Source organism: Nicotiana tomentosiformis, chromosome 2 (genome assembly GCF_000390325.3).
Source record: "Nicotiana tomentosiformis chromosome 2, ASM39032v3, whole genome shotgun sequence".
NCBI lineage: Eukaryota > Viridiplantae > Streptophyta > Magnoliopsida > Solanales > Solanaceae > Nicotiana > Nicotiana tomentosiformis.
In genome coordinates, this window is record NC_090813.1 from 112,193,973 (window position 1) to 112,219,478 (window position 25,506).

Consider the following 25,506-nt stretch of genomic DNA (forward strand, 5'->3'; position numbering starts at 1 on the left):
GGGGTTTTGTTTGTTTCAATTTCTCACTCCCCTTGTGACCCAACTATTCTCTTCTCCTATCCCCACTTTCCCATTCTATTTTCTCTTTAGTTCTCGGCCAATCTGTAATTGTGTAAATCTTTTATTATGAGGTAATTGCGTCACTTGGAAAACTAACATGAACAAGTACCTTTTATGGACTTATGATGACAGTTATCGCGGTAAATTCTATATTCCAAAATTTCATTTTTTACCGTTATTACCATTGTATAGGTTAAGACTCTTTTTACTAGCAAAAATCTTTATCGATGTTATGTAAAAGAAACGTTTTTCAGTGGTCGCTAATCTTGGGAAACTCCGTATATTAATTAGTACACCAGCTAGAACTGCATATTTCATTTGACTTTATTGCACAAAAAACATAATCTCTCTGAACTCTAACGCACAATAACTGATATAATTTAAGGATCCACCAAACTATATAGAGAATCAAGTTCTCTATAAGTTCCCACATATATAAGTTTTCACAAAAATCACGTACACTGCAGTGAGTAAATGACAACAGCTCAACGGGATTAAAAATCACGACCTACCCTTGTAGGATTTCAACTTCACTACTGAGCAACTTTCAGATTATAACCTATGTAACCTAGGGATTAATTTAATCCCTCACTAACTTGTAACACGCTATTACGAGCCACTTTGTAATAACTCTATGACAAAGACTTTACAACTCGACTAACTCTAGCCAAGACACAAATACAAGGGTTTATGATTTACAAAGGGTTTCCTACGCAATGTTTCTAAACAAGCTAAGTAGGAATTACAATTGAAGAACTATTACAAAGTTACAACTCAACTAAGGATATACAATAAATTGATATGGGGAACTGGTTCGTAGTAGTTTTGTTCTTTTTTCTTGATGCACTTGAGAATCGTTTTCTTGATGATCAATCATAGAGAGTGTGCTTGAGTAATTTCTCTAAGTGATCAAAATATTTGTTTTACCTTCATTGATGTTAATAATACATTTGTGACATCACTACGATTATGTAAGCAAGGTAGGTAAAAGACACCTCCCATGAAGTTGACTGCTGCATTGTTCCTGCACTGTAACGTGTGCAGGCAGCAACTTTACAGTTGGGGCAGTTGACTTGTGCAGTTTCTTCAGGAAGCGGTAGCTATCTGTTTCCTCTGTTGTTCCTTTGACTCTGAAGAGTTGAACCATATCCCAAGCTGGAACCTTTTGATCTTAAGGTCTTGAGAATGTGTAACAGGTTCCTTATCTGGTTCTTGACAGTAAGTTTGTTAGATCATCAAAACATAACAGAGATATACATATAGCCTATCAATTTCTCCCTTTTTAATGATGATAAACTTATAATTCAAATTCCCTCTAAGAACCAGCATTTTCTGAATTCCCCCTATATCTCTTTCCCATCCTGTTCCCCCTAAATTATTTTTTTCCCTTTTGGCATCATAAAAAGATTAGTAATAGGCTTATAGCAAAAAGAAGTCCAGCTTGAGTTAACTCATGCCACTTGTGTGCATACAACATGAGTAAAAACAGAGCATAAAGACAAGGCATATACAGCAAAAAGGGAAAAGCTTCCATTAAACAATTTGAATTTGAAAAAAGGATGAGAGTCAATGTTACTGACAACCATCCACAATTCTAGACAAAAAAAATAAATACCACAAACATAAAAAAAACTAATCATAGGAAACTAATACTTAAGACTTGACACTGAGGGGACACTGTTTAGGGAGCACTGGAAGGAGAGAGCTTAATGGCAGAGGCAAGGGTTTTGAGGACGAGATCCATTCGAGCATTCGCCGACATTTGCTCATTGAACAGTTTCTCTTTCAGGTCCTCCACCTGCTTCTTGAGCTCAGCATTCTCCTTGGTCAGACGGGCAACCTCTTCACTTTGAGAGATACTGGAACCAGATGCCTCTTGAAGCTGACTCAACTGACTCTCAAGAATAGCATTCCTTGCTTTCAACTGCCTTATCTCAGCAGTAACATTGTTCTGAGCGTTGATCAACTGAGAAATGGTAGAAGTGCTTCCAACTCCTCCAGTCCTATCAATGCACTCACATTCTTCCAGAGTGAACTTAGAGAAAGTTTGCTTCTTAGTGCCCAGTTTAGCTTGTCCCAGAGGAACCTTGAAGTACTCAAAGACCTTGGTGAGAAGGAACCCATAAGGCAGCCCATGATTACCATCTTTAAAATCTGTCACTTTCTGCATGTGCTCTATCATGATCCCAAGGAGGTTGATGGTAGTGAAGTTGTCCAGTGCTTCCATGAGGAACAGGTATGCACGAGAATTGATAGATCTTCTTTCAGCACGAGGGAGCAAGACCTTGTTCACCATCTCAAATAGCAGTTAGTACACTGGAAGGAGGGCCTTCTTCTGTACCCGTTCCCCTTATTGAACTGCTCTGTCCTTCAGGATGGCATTTCTGAAATTTTGAGAACAAGATCCCTAAACACTAGACAATCCTTCAGTAGGCACACCTAGAATAGATCCCAACAAAGCAGAGTCCATTACCATGTCAACTCCATTCACCAGCACGCATGTATGATCATCCTCAACTTTGAAGAGGTCGACATAGAAACTTTGAACTTCCTCCTCATACATCTTTGGAGCATCACTTGTGAACAAATATGTCCATTGTTAAACTCATAAATTTCAACCAGTTGTCTCATACCAGCCTCCTCCAAAATGTCAGGGGAAAATGTGCGGCCCCATAGCACATTTTGATTCCTCAACTTCTTTTTCCCAGCACTCCTTGGATCACCAACTTTGGCCTTCTTTGATGAACCAGGTTCCTTATCAGTGTCAGCTTTTCTCTTAGCAGACTTGCGAACATTCTTTCCTTTTTTATCAGACTTCACAAACTTTTCACCCAATTCTTCCATCACACTAGAAGTAGACTCTTCTACTAACTTTTCGCCAGATTCTTTTACCACATTTTCACTAGCGACAACATCATCAGACTTGTTCAAACTTTCAGCAGACATAAAAGATCCCCTTTTAGGCTTGGGGAGACCATGCTTTTGTGAGCGCTTTCTAGTCAAGAAACAAGGTTCCTCTTCTACTTCATCATCCACATTCATAACTAGCACTGTCTGCTCTCTCACAACTTTCCCATATTTCACTAATTTTCTTCTCCTTGACTTAGCTTGGCTGTTCTAAAGCGCAGACTCAAGAGCCTCCTTCCTTTGCAACCTTATAGTAGGGCACTTAGGAGCAGACTCTTGAGCAACCATTGGTCTACGCCTAGCCAAGCTAGCAATTGGCATATCATCAGAATCGTCTTCACTGTCCCTAACTACTTCTTCAAAATCAGATCTCATCTCAGGCATAACCACAGACAAAGGCTAAGCATCAAAATGAGGGGAGGGAGCAGGATCAATACTGACCTGGGGATCTTGAGAGGACCCCTGAGTTGGATCCTCTGAGGAGGGATCAGGTCCCTCATTTGGGACCCCCAGTAGTATTGTCCTTTGCCGATTGTCAACGGGCACAAGCTCTCTACCCTCTACCATAGTCTTAGATTCTTCCCCTAAGCCTCAGACCCATCCGCACTTCCTTCGATAATAACCCATTCATTAGCTATAGATAGCATGTTTTTTATTACTTTTTTCTCTTGTAACTCTATGAAAAACGCAAAAGAAGAAGTAGTTGTACTTGTGGGCTCAAGATTAGGAACTGAAGCATTCTCAAAATCAGCCGTTTGGTCTGCATTTGAGCCTTCATCTAAAGGAAGACTGGAGATTTCCTGATTTTCTTCTTCATCAACTGTACCCTTTTCACCCAGATTTTCCGGCGAGGCAGGAGGAGAGCTCGTAGCTACAAACCTTTTAGGAGTCGAGATTTTGCAACTCCTATGAGAACCAAAACTCGATTGGGTAGGAGAGGAAACAGAGAGTGGGGGGTGACTCTGTCCTAGGGTTTTGGCTAGTAGTAGTGTGGAGCGATGAGTCAAACATTGGTGTTTCGACTGGTGAGGACACAGTTGGGATGTTACTTGGAACACTCGAGTTTTCATGATTTTCAGCCATTGTGAGAAGTGATGAATTGAAGAAAGGGGATGGGTAGTTTGAAGAGAAGAAGAAGAAGGGAGAGTTTGAAGTTTGATGTGAAGATTTGTGACAGTGATGGACGTATTTAAGATGGATGAGGGACCGGCTAAGAAAGGGCAGCAGTTTTGGGAGTCGGGTCGATTATATGAGACGTTTGGGTTCACAAGACGCAAGGAAAAGAAACTGATGCACTGATGATGTGGCACTTGTTTTAACCGTTCAAAATTATGCATGAGAGAACAAAGAAGCTACTAATCTATGTCAGGAGAACCAGGTTCCCTCACTAATCTTGCATCTGTAAGCTTTGCCCTTTTTACCAGCGTGTACTGCATCCACTGCCTATTTGCTCTGTAATCATCATGCGTGTCTACCTGTAATAGTATAGAGATGAGTTAGACTGTGCCAGAAAATACTTTTTAACTAATTTTACCTTAATATTTCCTTCATAGCCAATCATCGGGGGATCAGGTTCTCAGTTGGGTTTTATTAACCCTAGTGCTAGGCGATTTATTTCAAAATATTCTCTGCTAAAGGCCTTGGTAAATATGCCTGCAATCTGATCTTTTATGCTGCAAAATTTCATGAAAATGAGCCCCTTTTCAACATTGTCTCCGAGGAAGTGGTGACTCACATCAATGTACTTGGTTCTCTTATGTTAGACTGGATTTTTGGCCATATTAAGTGCGCTTGTATTGTCACACAGGAGGGGTACACAGTCAGAGAACACTCCAAAGTCTTCCAACTACTGTTTGATCCACAGCAATTGAGCACAGCAAGAAGCAACTGCTACATATTCCGCTTCTGCAGTTGAGAGTGCCACGGAGTTTTGCTTCCTTTTACCCCATAAGATTAGATAGGAACCCAGGAAATGTGCCATTCCAGACATGCTTTTCCTGTCCACCAGATATCCTGTATAATCAGCATACCAAACAAGATTAAAGCTGTCACCTGAGGGATAGTACAGAACTAGGTCCTGCGTTCCTTTGAGATATCTCAATATTCTTTTGGCAGCCTTCGGATGAGATTCCTTTGGATTAGATTGAAATCTTGCGCAGAGACCCACGCCAAATACAATGTCTGGTCTGCTTGCAGTGAGATACAAGAGTGACCCTATAATCCCTCTATACATGGTCTGATTTACAGGGGAACCGGGTTCATCCATGTCTAGACGAGTAGCTGTGGTAATAGGAGTGTCCATAACTTTTGATGCTTCAATGTCAAACCTTTTCAGCAGCTCCTTGATATACTTCTGCTGACTTATCCATGTCCACTTTTGAGATTGCCTCACTTGAAGTCCCAGGAAGAAATTTAATTCTCCCATCATACTCATCTTGAACTTCACTCCCCATGAGTTTTGCAAACTCTTCACAAGGAGAGTCAGTTGTGGCTCCGAAAATGATATCATCAACATATACTTGAACAATGAGTAAGTTCCTCCCTCGTTTCTTCAGAAAAAGAGTGTTGTCAATTTTCTCTCTTATAAAGCCTTTTTCTAGAAGGAATTTTGACAACCTTTCATACCAAGCCCAGGGAGCCAGCTTTAGCCCATACAGTGCCTTGTCCAGTTTGAACACATGCTCAGGATGTTCGTGACTCTCAAATCCAGGAGGTTGCTTGACATAAACTTCTTCTTTTAGGAAGCCATTCAGAAATGCACTTTTGACATCCATTTGGAACAGTGTGAATTCCATATGTGATGCAAAGGCAATAAGGATTCTGATAGCTTCCATTCGAGCAACTGGAGAAAAAAGTATCATCATAGTCAATCCCTTCTTCCTGATTGTAGCCTTGAACTACAATCCTTGCCTCATTTCTTGTTGTGTTTCCAAACTCATCAAGTTTGTTCCTGAATACCCGCTTGGTTCCTATAACAGTTCGATCTGCAGGTCGAGGAACCATGTGCCATACTTTGTTTCTTTTAAATTGATGCATCTCTTCTTGCATGGCATTGATCCAATCTGCATCTTTCAAAGCTTCTTTGATGTTTTTGGGCTCTATTTGAGAAAGAAAGGCTAAGAAGGCAAGTGAGTTTCTAGCTTTTGACCTAGCCTGAATTCCTGAGTCGAGAGGAGTGATTATGTTGTCAAGAGGATGTGAGCTTTTGTGCTTCCAATTTGGTACCTAAATCTCATTGGTAGAGAAGCCATGTATATCCAACTGAGATTCTTGGCCGCTTCTTACTTCAGCAAGTGGAGTACCTTGGACTGCATCAACAACTCTATTTTCAGCTACAGTTGTTGTGATCGTGGGACCAGGTTCCTCTCCAATGGATGGAGATGTACTTGCATCATCTTCACTGGATTCCTTGACATGACTTATCATGTTTGCCTTTCCATTTGCCTTGTTAATAACTTCACCTGGAACAGATAAAGGTTCTCCATCTTGGTCAACACGTATGGCTTTCTCACAGGATAGGTGAGATTCATCAAAGATCACATGTATACTCTCTTCAACACATTGAGTCCTTTTGTTGTATACTTTGTAAGCTTTGCTTTGAGATGAGTATCCCAGAAAGATTCCTTCATCACTTTTGGCATCAAATTTTCCAAGAGTTTCCTTTCCATTGTTGAGGACAAAGCATTTACCCCCAAAGGTCCTTAGATATGTCAGCTTGGGCTTCCTTCCATTCAGCAGTTCATATGGAGTCTTGTTCAGAAGGGACTTGATCATGCACCTGTTCACCAAGTAGCAAGCAGTATTGACAACTTCTGCCCAGAAATTCTTTGCAATCCCACTGTCAATTTACATTGTCCTTGCCATGTCTTCAAGAGTTCTATTCTTCCTCTCCACAACACCATTTTGTTGAGGTGTTCTTGGAGCTGAAAAATTGTGAGTGATACCATTTTCAGTACATAACTCATCAAATTTGGCATTGTCGAACTTTGTCCCATGATCAGACCTGATGCAAGCTACATTATTACCCATCTTCACTTGAATCTTTTTGACGAAGGCAACAAATACTTCAAAGGTTTCATCCTTGGCTTTGAGAAACAGAGTCCAGTTGAATCTGGAGTAATCGTCAACTATAACTAAGATATATTTCTTTCCTCCCCTGCTTTCCACCCTTATGAGTCCATATAAATCCATGTGAAGAAGATCAAGTGGCCTTGAGGTACTGACTTCCCTTTTGGACTTGAATGAGGATCTGACTTGCTTGCCTTTTACACATGCATCACACACTTTGTGATCCTTAAAACTTGACTTGGGCAAACCACGAACCAGGTCCTTCCTGACCAATTTGTTCAGCAATGTGAAGCTTGCATGACCCAACCTCCTATGCCATAATTCAAGATCATCATCAACATTACTTAGACAGCTAAGATCACAATTCTGCAGAGACTCAAAATCAGCAACATAGATATTTTTATATCTTTTTGCTACTAGCACCACCTCACCAATCACTAGGTTTGTGACTGTACATATTTTTTACACAAATTTCACCTTGTTTCCCTTGTCACAGATTTGGGAAACACTTAGCAAGCTGTACTTCAACCCGTTCATGTAGTACACATTTTCGATTGAGTGTGAAAGAGACTTCCCAATTCTTCCAACTCCCAGAATGTATCCTTTCTTGCCATTTACAAAGGATACATTCCCTCCTTGCAGGGCCTTAAGTGAAAGAAAATCATTTATACTTCCAGTCATATTCTTTGAGCAGCCGTTATCTATGTACCATTGTAGGTTGCTTCCTTTCACTGCTCCCTGCACAAAAAAATCAAGAGTTAGATTTAGGAACTCAAACTAGTTTGGATCCCTTGTAATGAAGAAAGGGGTGAATGAGGGATCTTATGGTCCAAGCAGACATCATGCGGTTTTTATATGAGGGACCAAGTTCTCTACTAGTAGTAACTTTTTCAGCGAAAACTTTATTTTTCTGCTGTGACTGAAATCTGGATTTACAATTTTCTTTAAAGTGCCCAGTATTGCCACAGTGAGTGCAAAGCCAATTATGAGGTACAGTAACGTACTTGCTATGAGAATTGTAAGGAATCTTTTCCCTTTGGAACCCAATCCCCTGCCTGTTTCCCCCATTGCTGGTGTACATGGCAGTGATAGCATCAGAGGAACAGGTCCACTTGAGTGATTTTTCAAGGTCACTCTTCACTCTTCCTAGTTCTTCATGAAGTTATTCATTTTTCTCAAGCTCAGCACACAGACTGGACTCCACTAAATTTAACTCACTTTCAAGCTTAATGTGTGCCTCACTTGCAACTTCCTTTCCCTTTTGAGAATTTTCAGGCCTACTCTCCATTTTAAGTTCCCCAATTATTTCCTTCAAGTCTACTTGCACCACTAAAAGGTCATCTCTCTCATGCTCAATGTTAGCAACCCTCTCAGTTAAGACTTCTTTTTCTTTTCTTATATACTCAGTGGTCTCTTTTAGGTCTACTATAACGACCATTAGAACATCTCTTTCATGTTCTATATTTGCAATCTTTTCATCTAAGGTTCTTTCTTCAAGTTCTCAATTGTTTCCTTTAAATCAACTACAACGACTACTAGGTCATCTTTGATCTGTTCGGCTTCTCCTAATTCTACAGTTAAAGCGTCTTTATCATTTATAAGACTGTGATAAGTATTAACTAACACAGTTGCCAAAGACATGGGTTTTTTAGAGAATAAGATTTCAGATTTCTCTGAACATCCAGAAAATTTACCTCATCATCGTCGTCATCTTCATCATCATCAGACTGATCCATCAAGGGAAAGATTGAGTCATACTCATTTGCTTCACCTTCTACTGCCATCATTGAACTATCACCATGATCATTTTCTTCTTCAGATTCGCTGGAGGAATCTCCCTATGCAACAAGAGCTTGTTTCATAACATTGTCAGCGACATTCTTTCTCGTGAAGCGTTTATCAGGAACCGGATTCCTCTTGTCTGCTTTGTCTATGTTGTGCTTGAATTGATCCTGCTTTAGGAGGGGACAGTCCTTGATGAAGTATCTTGGCTTGCCACACTTATGACAGAGGTCATAATTTTTTGGCTTGCTAGAACTCCCCCTTTTTGGAATGCCTCCATTTCTACGAACCATCTTCTGAAATCTTCTTGTCAAGTAAGCCATATCACTATCCTCACCACTTGAATAATTGTTTTCCGTCTTGAGGACCAGGTTCTTCTCTCTTTTGGGCTCTCTTCTTTCATTGTTCTTCTTTTTCTTCATTTTATATGTTCTCAGATTGCCAACGAGTTCATCGATGGTCAGCTTCTACAAGTCCTTCGCCTCTGTAATGGCATTCACTTTGTTTTCCCAAGAACTGGGCAGCACACTAAGGATTTTCCTAACAAGCTTGTTTCTTGGAATAATTTCACCAAGAGAGTGGAGCTCATTAATGATAGAGGTGAAGCGAGTATGCATATCTTGGATGGATTCATCATCTTTCATCTTGAAAAGCTCATATTAAGTTATAAGCATGTCGATCTTGGATTGCTTGACCTGTGTTGTTCCTTTATGAGCTGTCTGGAGAGCTTCCCATATTTCCTTGGCTGACTGACATGCCGATATCCTATTGTATTCATCAGGACCAATACCACAGACAAGGATTTTCTTTGCACGAAAATTCTTCTCTATGACTTTTCGGTCGGCATCATTAAATTCTTTTCTTGTTTTGGGAATAGTTACAGTAGGGTCACCACTGGTTTTTCTGAGAACGAAGGGTCCATCACAGATGACATCTCACAGCTCGAAATCTTCAACCATGATAAAATCGTGCATCCTCGTCTTTCACCATCCATAATACTGACCATTGAACCTTGGTGGCCTGTAGGTGGACTGACCTTCTTTAAAGTTTGGTGGAGCATCCATGAGGATCCTTTCTAGGTGTTAGCTTGATAGAAAGAACCTGCTTTGATACCAATTGATAGAATTTAAGGGTCCACCAAACTATATAGAGAACCAGGTTCTCTATAAGTTCCCACAGATATAAGTTTCCACAGAAATCACGCACTCTGCAGTGAGTAAATGAAAGGAGGAATATTACGTGAAAAATTTCCAGCTCAACAGAATTAAAAACCACGACCTACGCTTGTAGGATTTTAACTTCACTACTGAGCAACTTTCAGATTATAACCTATGTAACCTAGGGATTAACTTATTAATCCCTCACTAACTTGTAACACTCTATTACAAGCCACTTTGTAATAACTCTATTACAAAGACTTTACAACTTGATTAACTCTAGCCAAGATACAAACACAAGGGTTTATGATTTACAAAGGGTTTCCTACGTAATGCTTCTAAACAAGCTAAGTAGGAATTACAATTGAAGAACTATTACAAAGTTACAACTCAACTAAGGACATATAATAACTTGATATGTGGAACTGGTCCGTAGTAGTGTTGTTCTTTTTTCTTGATGCACTTGAGAATCGTTTTCTTGATGATCCATCACAAAGAATGTGCTTGAGTAAATTCTCTAAGTGTTCAAAATATTTGTTTTACCTTCCTTGATGTTAATAATGTATTTGTAACATCACTAGGATGATCTAAGCAAGGTCGGTAAAAGACATTCCCCATAAAGTTGACAGCTGCACTGTTCCTGCACTGTAGCGTGTGCAGGCAGCAACTTTACAGTTGGGGCAGTTGACTTGTGCAGTTTCTTCGGGAAGCGGTAGCTATCTGTTCCCTCTGTTATTCCTTTGAATCTGAAGAGTTGAACCATATCCCAAGCTGGAACCTTTTGATTTTAAGGTGTTGAGAATGTATAACAAGTTCCTTATCTGGTTCTTGACAGTAAGTTTGTTAGATTATCAAAACATAATAGGAATATACATATAGCCTATCAATAACCAAATATATAAATGATAAAAGTATTTATTTTCGTCTCACACTAAGAAATAGAAGTATAGAGAGAGTGAGAGAAATTATTACTAAATTACAACGGCAGAGAAATTTGATCACTTCCTTTATTTTCATAAAGATACAAGATTCAACTAATTAATTAATTTATTTATTTACTGATTTCTTATTAAATATTGTTTTGTGAACGGACACACTCAAACCACAAATGTGTCGGCCGTATTAGACTTCAAAATTGAATATTGCGTAAAACAGTAGTAGATATCATGAGTATATATTTTGCAAAGGAAGGAATCGATTGTGTCAATTTAGTTACGATGAAATAAACATGAACAAGACAAGGGAACTAATTAACCCAAAAATAATCATTGAATAAAGTGAGTAGGAAGGAAAAGTACTGTGCGGAATTGAAAAGAGAAAAATATATTTTTATCCGTTCATTTGCATATACGAAATAGATATATATTTTATATACTTTTTTATGCGATAAATATAATTAATTTCAACGGACCAACCAATTCTATTGGCCAAATGAAAATGCTTTAGTGTTAGATGAATACATGAAACACCAAAGGTATATACAGGAGTATGGAGAATATTTAAAAGAGTGAAAACCCCTTTTGGAATCCTTAATTGCTGTAAGTATTGATTCCCATTCGATGTTAGTGTCAAATGTTTCCAATTAAAGACTATGTATATTAAATTAAAGAGGTTTTAATTAAGGTGGCCACGACAACCTAGACCATTCGTTCCCCTTTAGGTGGTATTAATTAGTTAATTAAACTGTGGTAAGGACAGACATAAAATATAGAGATTAGCAATTTGTATTTTGTTTTGTCTATGTTATATAGTGATATGATATATCCAATACGCCTTTCTGTCTCGTCCCCCAACTCAGACCTCAAGAAAAAGAAAGATAAATTAAATAAATGAATAAATTAAAATAACTCGATCTAAACATAGCCCCTATTAAAATCTTCCTAGTTCTTAATCACATGAAGCAGGAAGAATATTATAATAATCAATAAAACTCCTTTACGTCAATTGCATTTAGGCTTTAGCCACGGACACGTAGCTGACTGTGTACCGCGTCAGTCTTAATACAAGCTGAGTCAGCTAAAGAATTTTTTAATTCTAATATTATAAAAATAAATATAGAATTTAAAGATAGATTAAAATATGGAGTAGTAAACTTTTATATTAGAAGAGTTGTTTGGAAGTCTTGTGCTTATAAATGAAGGTCTACTTGGGCTTTTCTAGACCATAGACCAGATTTTTAACATTTTTCAGGATTTTTATTTTCTGTTCATATAGTAAATATTTTAACGTTAAGAAAATATGTTTTATTATGTTGGCGCAATAAATTGCAGTTGAATCAACATCTATGAAAATGATGATTCAACTAAATTTGAGAGGCCTACTAGATACTCCATACTTTAAAGAAAAAAAATTATTTTCGTTACTTCTTTTTTTAAAAAGCAAAACCACCTGTCATAAGGTGGGATATTTTATTTCCTGACTTTTTGGAGACGTCTATAAATCATCCCAAATTAGAAATCAGGGCCTCGCACTTCTATGACTTTAATCTTTTCAGTCAAATAATTCAACTACGTCTAGAAACTTTAAGTTCTCAATTCTCACTTTATCCCTTACAAAAAAAACAGAATCACAAATTAAAGTCCAGCCTATTTCTTTAAAGGGGATAAAAATTTTAAGTACTTTATTTTATACTAGTAAAGTTGCCATTGCCATTTTTTTTTTATAGTCAAAGGACCTTTCTAAATGTCTCCAATTATGACATTTAGAAATGTCTCCTATTCTACATAGTCAGGAGTTATGTCATAATTGAGATCTTCCTATTGTCTCTGCAGCCAAAGGAAAGAAAAGAGAAGAATTCTAGTCAAACAACACATTTCTTGAAAAATTAAAGTTGTTGAAAAAACAAAATAAAAAAGTGAAGTATCTGTCTGTATCTCTCTAGATCTCGTCGACTTATCATATTAGGTATTTTCTCGTCAAATATTGCTGGGCGATTGGCCAATATATGGTTGAACTTTGTCTTACAATTTCAATTTATTTTTTTAATTTCAAACAAATTGCTTGGCCAATATGAGTTTGCTTCCTTGCTTTGTCCAAGAAAGAAAGAGTCAAACATAGATATTTAGCAAGGTGACGAGGAACTTATATCGCTTGATCTTAGGCATGTTCATGGATCAAATCGAATCGAATTTGGCACCTTTCGGATTATAATTTCGCATTTTGGATTTTGTAAATTGCAATTCGAATCTGAACTAAATTAAATTTGAATAGGATTTTGATGTTTGGATCGGATAAATATTTTGGATTTCAGTTCGGATTGTTGACGAGCGCAAAACACACACATAAATTATGTTCGCTAGCCAAAGATAGTATAGTAAAATTATCGTCTCTACATGGATTGGATTTAAATAGTATTCTCGTAGTTCGTAGCTTGATTGCTATCCAGGAGGATCAATAATGGAGATTTATATATTTAAGAATTGAAACTAAATAAGAACCTAAACTATTGGCTAATGACAATCGTAAGCAAGAAAGTAATAATGAGCCTCAGCCCAATGTGGATACCTACAATGTTGTCACACAAGCAGCTATTGGGTCGAGAAATAGGACCAGAAGACCTTCATAAAAATTGAGTTGAGATCCAGGCCCAATTAGCACCTATTTTAAAAAGGACCAGCGAGTAGATTGAGGGGATGAGGCGAATTATGTTGAAGCCTCGGCTCAATCCGTCTCTTATACCTTTCTCTCTAGTTTTTCATCCCCTTTCTTCTTAGCTTCAGATTGTAATTTCTCTTCTCATCTACTCTCAGTTTTCTTTAGTGTTATTTTCTACTGTTCTATTGCTATTTGGTTATTGTGATTCTGTTTTAGTGAGTTAATATAGTCAGTTGGTTTGGTTGTGATATCTAGTTTGTTACATTGGTGCTTTCATCTAGAGGTCTTCAACGGAGGACCAAATATTTCGAACTATCGATGATTCAGTTAAGGTCGTGAAGGATTCGTGGTCGAAGGATATCGCCGAAATTCGTTCATTGTTACATGAGTTAGTTGAAAACCTTGCAATGAGTAAGCCTACTCCGGTGAAATTCCGACGATTTAGTGGCGAGGATCTAGAGTTATGGATTTCTCAGGCTGAACGCTACTTTGAATTCTACGGTACATCAGAAAATAACATTGCAGATATCCACATTGGGCTGAGGCTCATTGGGCTGAGGCTCATTCATAACAATAGGTGCAAGATAATTGTTCGGGACCTAACTGTAAATAATTCACTTCTAATGTTCAAACGAGTCTCTCGAATTCACTTAATTATCAGTACAAAATATTTAGTAGAAACTCTTCTCTTGATTAAATTTTAACCTCACAATATGAACCAATTTAAACTTGGTGAAAATATGCAAGAATTAGTAATGGATTAGTCTTTAGGAGAACTTCTTTCGATTATCCTCCTAACTAGGTTTAATCAAGGATTCAACTAGCCTCTTTCGATTACTTAGAAGAATTTATGAACTCAACCAACAACATAGTGCAAATATATCACAAGTTATGCCTCTTTCGATTATAAGAACAAGTGAATATAGATGCAACAATTAAATCTTCCAAAAATGATTCAAATACATAAATATAGAGTTATAATCCACAAATAACCATCAATTCACCAAATCCATCAAAACCCAAATTGTTCTACTCCATAGATATGGAAAAGTTCTTCACAAATGAAATAAAAATAGAGGAAAACGTAAATACAATCCAAACCTGGATCTTGACTGAGGAAGGAAGGATGAAATCCTTGTGCTCTTGCTTCTCCTTCTTCTTCTTAGTTTCCCTAGGTCTAAGGTATGTCAAAAGTTCCTTCTAAAATAGTATTTTGGGGTATTTAATCCGCCCCCAAAATAAAAACGGACGAAATTACCTTTTTTTTTAGCGAAATAAGACTCTTATCGGATAGGACATGTGCGGTCGTGCACCTGGGGACTTGCTCGCGCATTTTGCACACCATTCTGCCCCAAGTGCGCGATTGCTCACTTGGTCGTGCATCTGGGTTCTATCGGTTGGGAATTTGGAAAAGTGTAAAACATGAAAGTTGTAACCGTTTTAAATATCTTTCTAAAGATATATTGTGAAGCCCAAACGGATTTCTGAGCTAAAAGTTATGTGCATTTTATTGGACAATGTGCAGTATGCCTGCTCGATTCTTCTTTGCGTTCTTAAAGTGCACTATCATCCGTTGATCCCCGAGCACGATCCCAACTTAATTTTTGGGCTTTTACTCAGACTTCAAAGCTCCAAGATAGCATGAATTCATTCCACAACATCTACATAGATTGGAATCACTCCTACAAGGTATAAAACACACAATTAATGCAAAACACTAGCGATTAAAGCTCCAACTCAATTAAAGTGCAGTAAATTAGAGTGCAATAAGCGACTAAAATACAAAATTATAGCATACCATCAATTGTACGCCTTATTAAGATGCTAAAATAAATAATTTTAAGATCTATCTCCTACCATTTTCAATAGCAAAACTCATTGATTTCTATATCTATCACATTTAATATTGAAAAGAAAGAAAAGGCAAAAACAGTGAGAGAGATAACAAAGAAACTTAAAAATTTCTGAAATGACACCCTTATCTTTCATATGTAAAATATAAAGATGTAAATTGAACCAAACTGCATTCGATCCGATATCCAAAATAATTAAATTAAAAATCCAAAATCTGATCTAAAAAGCTAAATCCGATCCAAATCAATCCAAATAATACGGATCGGTTCGGATATTTGGATTGACCCAAATAATGCAAACACCCTAATTGATCTGCTCCTACTGTGGTAAATCCATCATTTAACCATCTCATATAACGAATCAATCTTCCACATACGATTTTAGCAGATTACTTAACATTTATTCTAGGAAATTATAGAGTCTTATTTTAATTTTTTTCTTTTTTGTTTATATGTGGATACTATTTTGTGAATCAGAAAACGACGCAAGCTTTATTAAAAATTGTGGATAATCTGAAAGGACAAACCAATCTACATTTTGAAAGTACAAAGGTCACCGAACGGTTATAGACCTATAGACAACCTTATGTCAAGTATGCTAATGAGCCTGTACCTGCATAGAGCATCCGGACTTTTTCGTATATATACGAAATTTTAAATTTATTTATCTGATTTTGTCTAAATTTTTATATTTACATAAAGTAATTAAAATTTTTATAAATTCGTTCAAAATCTAAAATTTATCTACAATATAAATACATATTTTTTGTACAGAATTCGGTCAAAAATTACAATTTACATATAATTTATATACAACTTATATATAATTATGCAAGTTATAGATATTTTATATACCGCTTCTACACTCGACATACAAAATATATACAATTTATTTATGTCTTCTTTTTCGAGTTTCAATCTGAATTTCAACCAAAACCACCTCGAATCTTCACCAATTAGTCTCAAAATTGTGATAAAAACTCCGAAGAATATTCTCAATCATTTGCAACAACACCCATCTAAATAAAAAATAATTTTGCAAATTTTGATTTTCGAATTCAAAGCTTCTATAATGGATTAACATAGTTTCCAATTCAATCTACTTGCTTCTAATTAATACTATTTTGTTTATTGATTCCAAAAAGCTAAAAGAAATTAACGATCTTCCTTCATTCAAAAGTGAAAATTCATTCATTGTTTAACAAAGAAACAAAACAGAAAATTAAAAGAAAGAGAAAACATAATAAAATTGTTTGATGTCAAATCTCTTTGTTCTCATAAAGGTATGGTTGAAGTTGAGGAGAAAGAGGCCAAACATTCTTATGTTAATTTGCACCAGGGATGAAACTCTCCAACTATATAAAGAGGAAGTTTTTTTTTTGATAAGACATATTGTAACACGCAAACCAAGGCAATACAAATTCATTTTTTCTGCTTTCTAGCTATTGCAAAGTTCTTACTTTACTGTTTGTTCTTCAGTCACAATTAGCTTCGAACCAAGGGTCTGATCGAGGGCAAAACTATTATTCAACCTAAGTTCGAGCTGGGCCATAATAGTACAATTGATTTGATTATTCATTTTATCTTTAACTCGTTTATCTAATATCCTTGATTATTTGTGTTGAATCAATCTACATATCCTTAAAATCGCGTACAAATTTAATTGTTATCTATTTTAAGGGTAAACAGTTTGGCACCCACCGTGGGGCTAAGGATAATAGTGGCGATTTAATACAAATCTCCATAACACACTCTATTTTACGCTTATTCTGTAAAGTCTTAATTTTAGTTCATTTTAAAAATGTCAAATTCTCAGTCTGCCCACTTGAACGTTGACGCTGAGTCTGGCCATTATGGCGAAAACAACAATCTGGTGCATAATCATGAGGTACCTCCTGTTGATCCCAACAGAGTCCCAGGTGTCGATCCGGTCGATGCTAACTCATAGGTGGCCATCGACGTCAACATACCAACTGATCCAGAAAACAGCGTTCGCGGGGGACCCTGAACAAAAGCTTGAGAAGCGCCCGAAGGCGAAGGCGATGGGGTAAGCCTACAGCTAATCTTTGAAATGTTATAGGCTCAACATGCGGCAACAACGCATCTGCAGAATTAAAGCCACGCACCCAGCAGAGTTGAGCCGAACAGTCCCGGGAAAACATCCGAAGAAATGAGCAGACCACCGAGAGACCGGAGGAAGCTGAGCCCGAGGTCAATCCCGAAATTATGAGAAGGCTCGAAGCATTAATGAAGCGTGTGGAGTAAGGTAAAAAGAAAATTGAGGCCAATGACAAGAAGGTGGAAACATACAACTCCAGGGTCGATCAAATCCCGGGAGCACCCCCGATATTTAATGGGCCAGATTCCAAGAAGTTTATCCTGAAGCCTTTTTCCCCGAGCGCGGCACCGAAGCCGATCCCGAAGAGTTTTCGTATGCCCGATTTCCCAAAATATAACGAAACCACGGATCCGAATGAGAATGTGACCTAGAATTTTATATGGTATTCCTTATCCGTTTGGTACTGGCAGTTGATACAGCTGAGTTGTTGAGGTAGAATACAAAACTTATAGATTCATACCTTAAAAAGAAATTTATAGAAGATTATGTAACTTACAGGTTTACCCCATTATTGCTATGTGCTTCATATCTGCTTATGATTTACAATATTACTCTATTGGACCTCTAGTAAGTGTCAATGTCGACCCCTCGTCACTACTTCTCCGGGGTTAGGCTAGATACTTACTAGGTACGCGTTGATTTACGTATTCATGCTGCACTTCTACACTAAATGTGCAGGATCTGACAGGTTCAATTGGTGGTTATCTTGGCGTGAACAGTGGAAGGATAATCTCGTGAATATTCGGACCGCCAGCGATATAACGTACGATTATGCCGAGGTCGTTCAGCCCGATCCAGATTAATATGTACATTACCGAGGGTAGAGTGGCACAAACCATAGATGCATCTATTATACTGTCGAGGCGTTTGGCCCGCTCCACAAGAAAGGAAGGAAATTATCGAATTACGAGGCACGTGCGTACAATACAGTACATGAGCACAAAGTGAATATAACCTTTACCGTTTCTCAAATGACTTGCCAACAACTCAAGGTGATAAGGCTCGTCCTACGTACGGACTCTTGACACCTTGTGCGTACGTAGCTCCCACAACTAGTAGCACATAATAAGTATATCGCCTAGGGGGAGGGTTCTCCCTTATAAGGTTAGACAAGATACTTACCTCGCTCCGAAGTTTCATGACCGACTCCAATGCCTCTCTAACTCTCAAACCAATGCTTATCGATCTGAAACTAGTCAAACAAGGTGCAAATCAATCAAAATATAGTCCAATGTGAATAATTTATCAATTTATAATAATTCTCAACTCCGCTCGAAAAGTCAACAAAGTTAACCCTCGGTCCCACTTGCCCGGATTTCGAAAATTCTTGAAGGTAAACTTGACCCATAACGCCACGAACTCAAATATTTAACTTATCTTAAATTCCATGTCCAATTTTGTGGTCAAAATATAAAAGTACAATTTCTAGGTTTTCTACCAAGATCCCACAATTTCAACCAATTTTCATGTTCCAATCCATGTATAATTCATGTATTTAACTCAAAATGAGAAGAAACCACTTACCTCTTGGTTGATGATAAAAATAGTACTCCACAATCGCTCCCAAAGTCAGCTCCTATGAAGAAGTGGAGTGAAAATGACCCAAACCCCCATTTTTAAAATGACACTGCCTAGCCCGACCTTGTTCGCGAATGCGGCCTTCCCCTCGCCTTCGCGAAGAGCATCCATCTCCAGCTCCAAATTTCCCTTTCGCGGACGCGTGCACTGGTCGCAAACACAATGACCAACTCCTCCGCTCCTACGCGAACATGACTCGAGAAAAGCGAACGCATAGAACAATTTCTAATTGCGAACTCAAAGAGCAAATGTCCAAACACCCCCACAGACCTTCGCGAATGCGGTCCTTTGCTTGCGAACGTGAAGAAGGATGCATCAGACCTAAGAAAATAGCAGCTCAACATGGAAAAATGACCAGTTGCCCCTCCGAAACACACCCGAGGCTCCTGGGACCCCGTCCAATCACCCCAACAACTCCCAATACATGACACAAACATGCTCTAGGTCTCGAATCACACCAAACAACATCAACACTACGAATCGACAATCGAAACCTCCTTTTAACTTTCCAACATTCAAACTTCGATGAACGTGTCCGATTCATACTTAAACATCCCGGAATGATACCAAATTTTGCGTGCAAGTCACAAATCCCGATACAAACCTATTCCCAGGCTCGGAACCCCAAACGAACATTGATAACAACAAAGTCCACTTCAAACCAAACTTAGAAAACTCTAAAACCTTAAAAATGTTAACTTTCCACAAGCACTGAAATGCTCCCGGGCGACCTGCTACTTAACCCGAACATACGTCCAAGTCCAGAATCACCATACATACCTATTGGAACCTTGAAATCCTGATTTCGTAATCGCTTTACGCAAAAGTTAAACCTTTGTCAGCTCTTCCAACTTAAAGCTTCCAAAATGAGAATTTTTTACCCGAATCAACTCCGAACTTCCCGAAATTCAATTTTGACTACGCGTACAAGTCATAGTACATTAAAGGAAGCTACTCAAGGCCTAAAACCGCCGAACGACGCGCTAGAGCTCAAAACGACCTGTCGGGTCGTTACATTCTTCCTCACTTTAACATACGTTCGTCCTCGAACGTGCTAAGAACTGCTCCGGAGTTTCCCCAAAATTACTGTTCAACACCTTGTGTACCTACCCGTGCCACCATAACCTAGTTGACCACAGTAGCTCGAGCCAGACTGAAGATCTTCCCTTTTATTTAGTCAATAAGCCTTAAAACCAAATTCCAACCTCCGAATTCTTCTACAAGACCTGATTCTAATATACGAACACCGTATCAATCACTACACACTGTACCAAAACATGATCATACACCTCTGCTGAATTCACACCATGCACCGTATGATTCACATGCCCATAATAACATCCTCCGACCACAATAGCTGTAATTTCACAAATCTTATGCCCGCAATACGCCTCATAACACATGTAAGCCCTGTTCCAACTCTTGCAATACTGCCAAGACGAAAGAAATGTGTAGAAACTCATAACCACCTGCCAAAATAATAAATTATGGGGTCTCTTCACCTGACAAGCACCATTATATCATTCTGAACTGAATAACGATATTTTCTCTTTAATATACCCTACCTAACTTCGATCGCACTGATCTTAAGTCCAATAATCTCGTCTCACCCCAATACAGGCTGCTCGGGCAATAAGCCAACTCAAACACCGTCTAAAATCTTATATGACGCCATCAATGTTCCAACAAGCTACAACCTGAATATGACTCATAATGAAAAACGAACTCTGGCAAGGAACTAACCAGCCTGCATAATGAGTGAAATGGCCAAGCCGATGTTATGGTTCCATCTCGGAGATAAGAAACAAGGCACACAAATAAGTATAAGGAACCATACTTAAAATCTCACTATTGTGGTGTGCAACCCTATCCAACTATAACACTGTTGCGTCGTGTAACTCGATCCAAACACGAATCTGTTGCGACGTGCAACCCGATCCATACTTAAAATCTCATTATTGTGGTGTGCAACCCGATCCAACTATGACATTGTTGTGGCGTTCAAGCCGATCCAAATACGACACTGTTGCGACGTACAACCCGGTCCGAATATAACATCATCACGGCGCGTAACCCGATCCACATAACATACCCGTGGCGGCGTGCCACCCGATCTAACAATATACCCGTGGCGGCATGCCACCCGATCCACACAACAATCAATAAGGAAACACCCATCAAGCCATAATGCTTATACTTACGAATGCTCGAATATCGACCATAAGCACGCCAAGTGCATAATATAACCCTGGGGAGACGGATAGCGCCATACGCTACAAAAACCCAAGCACGACTAAAGTGAAATAAATTACCAGCATCTCAAGAGCCATCCTGCTCATATAACCCCCACAAACTACACAGGATCACAACACATATGCGAATAATCAAGCCGTTTCACAACCCACCTGGCACAATAGAGTATTACATGGAATAGCTGACGACGAGAATAACATCCAACGCTCGAAGAATCCTCCGTAAGCAATGCTATTACGAATGAACACATCCGACCTGACGTATAACACACATTCACATTAGACCCACCACCCGACCTTAAATCGATTCTGATCATTGTTGATATCCAATTTTGCCCTCATATTTTTCAAATAAGTATAAATACTTTCAAAATGTCATTTTTTATCATTACTTTATTTTGCAAGAATTATACAAGTATTTTCTATAATTTTTCATAATTGTCAGAGCTTTAAAATTAATTTCCTTGCATCTAAATTACTTGATTATTTATTGATTATCTCTTTAAATTATTTTATGATCATCCAACTTTATTATTTGCATCCACATATATGTTTCATAATATTTTACTTTATTTTATATAATTATATTTATATTTCTAAAGCTATTTACATAATTTTACTATAACGTCCTATATTCTATACATAATTGTATTTATTATATTATTTTTGCTGAAATAGCATTTTTTATATTTTTATAATACTAAGCTATTATTTTTAAGTATTTTACTGCATAAATAATATTTTTTTATTATTTATTAGTCATTTTTATAATTTCTTTTTAATAAATTTCATATATTTAATTTATCGCCGAACATAGGGCTAATTTCGGAAAACATTTGGCCCAAATCATTAGCCCAACACCACAGCCCAATCCAAATGACCCTCTAATTTGACCCGGTCGGTACCCATTTAATGACCCGCCCTGTTCATTCTCAAATCTTGGCCGTTGATCTCTCAAGATCAACGATCCTCGTTCACCCAAGCTCTTTTAATTAACCAAACCCTAAAACCCTAATCCATTCTCCTTCAGCAGGCGCCTCTATATGCTCTCAAACCCCCTCACTTCACAAACCCTAGCCGCTTCCCTAAATTTTCTCCAAATCCGATCAAATCATGGATTCTTTATGTGATTCTCCTACCTTTTACGCGTTACCTCATTGCTACTTACAAGAATATGGTGATACTTAGTATTTGCCTCACTTATGGCAAATACCAGTCTCCGAATTAAGGGAAATCGTCTTCACCCTTTGAAATTTGGATGATATATCATGTATATGCATCATGGTAAGGTCATATGAGTCCGATTCACAAAGATCCTCAACCAATTTTTGATTCGGGTCAAATTACAGTTTGCCTAATTCTTTTCCTAATTTGTCTCTTAAACGATTCTGCATGCTCTCCCTTTCTTATTCATGTTTGATTTATTGTGTTTCCTTGTTTAGATGCTTGATTTCAACTACTATATAAACCCTTCCCCAATTTTTCCTTAAGAGAGACTCTAATCGCTAAAAAACTACTATTGTGTTTCTTGTTCTTGCCTTACACTATTATAAAACTTAAACTCTTGGCTGACTGAAAGCCAATGCCACTAAAATTCGATTATTCGACCTTTCTCAGTACGAGCACTGCCCGGGGTTCATCCGAAACCCTTGGGAACTCTAACGCACTGGGATTTTGAGGTTCTACTATTTGTTTGCTACTGACGTTCGAGATATTGCCGAAATTGTTCTTTGTTTAATCATTTGTCAATTAGTAACTGGTAAGTACCTTTTACCCTTGCAATTTCATTCTCTTTTCGTTTGAATTCATATTCTGCATACCTTTGTTTGTGAGATTTTTATGAACTGACATGTTATTGTATGCTCTGAAGCTCTTCTTGAGGCTATATACCTTCTAGTAATCGAATTTGCCTATTTGTTGCCTTAATTCTATTTTCTTAAGACTGTTTGCTCTACTGTATATGTTCGAATTCTTATTACTGTTGCTTATTCTGAGTTTAATTTCTTGCCTTGTTATGGACTCTTGTGAAGAGTCGAATCATGCCCAAAACCTGTTCTAATTCTTGTTAAATCATTCATGTGCAACTTAATACTCTTCTAGAGTTAACTCCTGATCATATTATTATCCTAAACATGTAACTTGTAAACTAATGTGAGTTCCCTACCTTGTCCTGTATCTCTGTGATAAATCAATACATGTGTTTCAGACCTTGTTGAGTTATTCTTGTCCAACCTGCTAAGTTTCTGAGGTTGTACTGATTAGCTAAGGCATGTTTCCATGCTATTTAAGTTCTAATATATGTTTGATTCGATAATCCTGTGTCTTTAGCATTGCTTCTATGGCAAATTTCTATGTTAGCTCCTTCTCTTATGTATGGGTAACTGACATGAGTTATTATGCTTGTCTGTCCTATTCCTCTTAAGTTGATATGCTTTCATGCGTTCTTTGGATTTTGGCATTGTTATGGTCTATTGTAGACCATGCTGTTAGGTTGTTGTACTACTTGTGATCATGTTAGGCTCCCATGTTAGAAATATTCATGTGAAATTGCTATCCCTCTAACTATAACTGCTATGATTAAGGCTCATATGTCTAAAGTCTTTTTTGACTAATTCTGGTTAATACCTTATGTTAAACTTGATTTCTGGAAACTTAGCTTGTGTGTGTGTTTACCCTGTTAACCCTATAGACCTAATTCTTAAGTCCTACTAATGTGTGTCTCTGTTCAACATGCTATACATTCCCTTTGTTGAATGATTGCTCAATATGGTGTTAGTTTTCTACGTCAAACTTGCCATGTTAAAGCTGGTTCTCGCTGGTCTGCCTAGTTGGCATGTTCAAGCCCCCTTGTTTGACTAATCTTGTTCCCTTAGCTTCTAAAAAACAAGTGCCGATATGTTTATGTACTCGTGTCCCTATGAGGTATTACTGTTAATAGACTTCAGAGTTGTCAATTGGTTGTCATGTATGGTTTGTTAACTCATGTGGTTGAGCGTGTAAATGGGTCCTCCATCTAAGCCTAGTATGAGTTCATGTGTGACCCCGAGTTATGAAATTGATACACTCTCCTGTTTGATGTGTGCTTGGATCTGGGTCTACTATTCGCACAAAAAGTGAGCTTGTTGAAGACCCAGACAGTACTGGGTTATTTCTCCTTTGGGCCTGCTCTGTTTATTGGGCATGTAGTCTTTCAGTATGTAATATTCGTACTTGTATTCATTATTTTGGGCCTGTAATAATTTGTAAACAAAAAAGATAGGGCAATTAGTGAAAAAATTGGATAGGACACTTTAATTCTCACATGAATTTATAGAAAATATGCCTATAGGGTTTAATTGCTTTACGTGTTACTTTGTTTGACATACCCTATTTTCTATACACTGATAGAAAGCATGCCTATAGGAACCTAAATGTGTTACCTGCTAACATCATAAACATGTCTAAAAATATAAGTATTTCCCTTGTTCATATGCTTTATTTCTATACATTATTAGATAACATGCCTATAGGATTCAAATATCATTGATTATTTGCTTAGCTTGTGCTATTGTTGTGTGATTGTTAGATAGCATGCCTATATGATCGTGTTAAGCAATTAAGATCTGCTTCCATCGATACTTATCTAGATACCATGTCAATAGGGCCTTAATTGATTAATCAAATTAATGTTTTGTTGTTCTTGTCACACTGTTCGCCTAGACAATATGCATATAGGAATAAGCATGATGAATCTGTGTTCGAATATCAACTACTAGAGAGCCTGCTTGTAGGATATTGCTAATCATTTAGAAAGCATACCAATAGGATCAAAATGAGTAATTCTAAGTTTTCAAATGGCTTCACTGCCCAGGTGCGTATCACTTAGAGATAATGTCTATAGACTTTAATAACACTTATAATCTGTAATCTGAGTAGTAGCACTGCCCATGAGATTTTAGTAAGCCATATGGTCACATAGAAGCCATGCCTATAGGTTTAAATGACTTTCATACATCTTGATTCTTAAATTTCTCATGACTCCTCACTGCATAATCTGAAATCTGTTTGCGTGCCTTTGTTGATATGTGTTGAGGTTAACTCGAGCCTTTAATTGCACTATGCGTAGTCCTACATGTTTTTGAATGTGCGCTAGTTTT

General features: G+C 37.7%; 2 protein-coding genes across 2 annotated transcripts; both read right to left on the minus strand.

Annotated features, from left to right (window-relative positions):
• Positions 1-4,813: 4,813 nt before the first annotated feature.
• LOC108943536 (secreted RxLR effector protein 161-like) lies at positions 4,814-5,269 on the minus strand. The gene has a single exon (XM_018767709.1). The coding sequence runs from the start codon at positions 5,267-5,269 to the stop codon at positions 4,814-4,816; it is 456 nt and encodes a 151-aa protein (XP_018623225.1).
• A 4,015-nt stretch (positions 5,270-9,284) lies between these two features.
• LOC138905410 (uncharacterized) lies at positions 9,285-9,881 on the minus strand. Its single transcript, XM_070193934.1, has 3 exons — positions 9,829-9,881; positions 9,513-9,720; positions 9,285-9,461 (listed from the first exon to the last, which is right to left on the minus strand). The coding sequence occupies exons 1-3, from the start codon at positions 9,879-9,881 to the stop codon at positions 9,285-9,287; spliced, it is 438 nt and encodes a 145-aa protein (XP_070050035.1).
• Between the last annotated feature and the right edge of the window lie 15,625 nt (positions 9,882-25,506).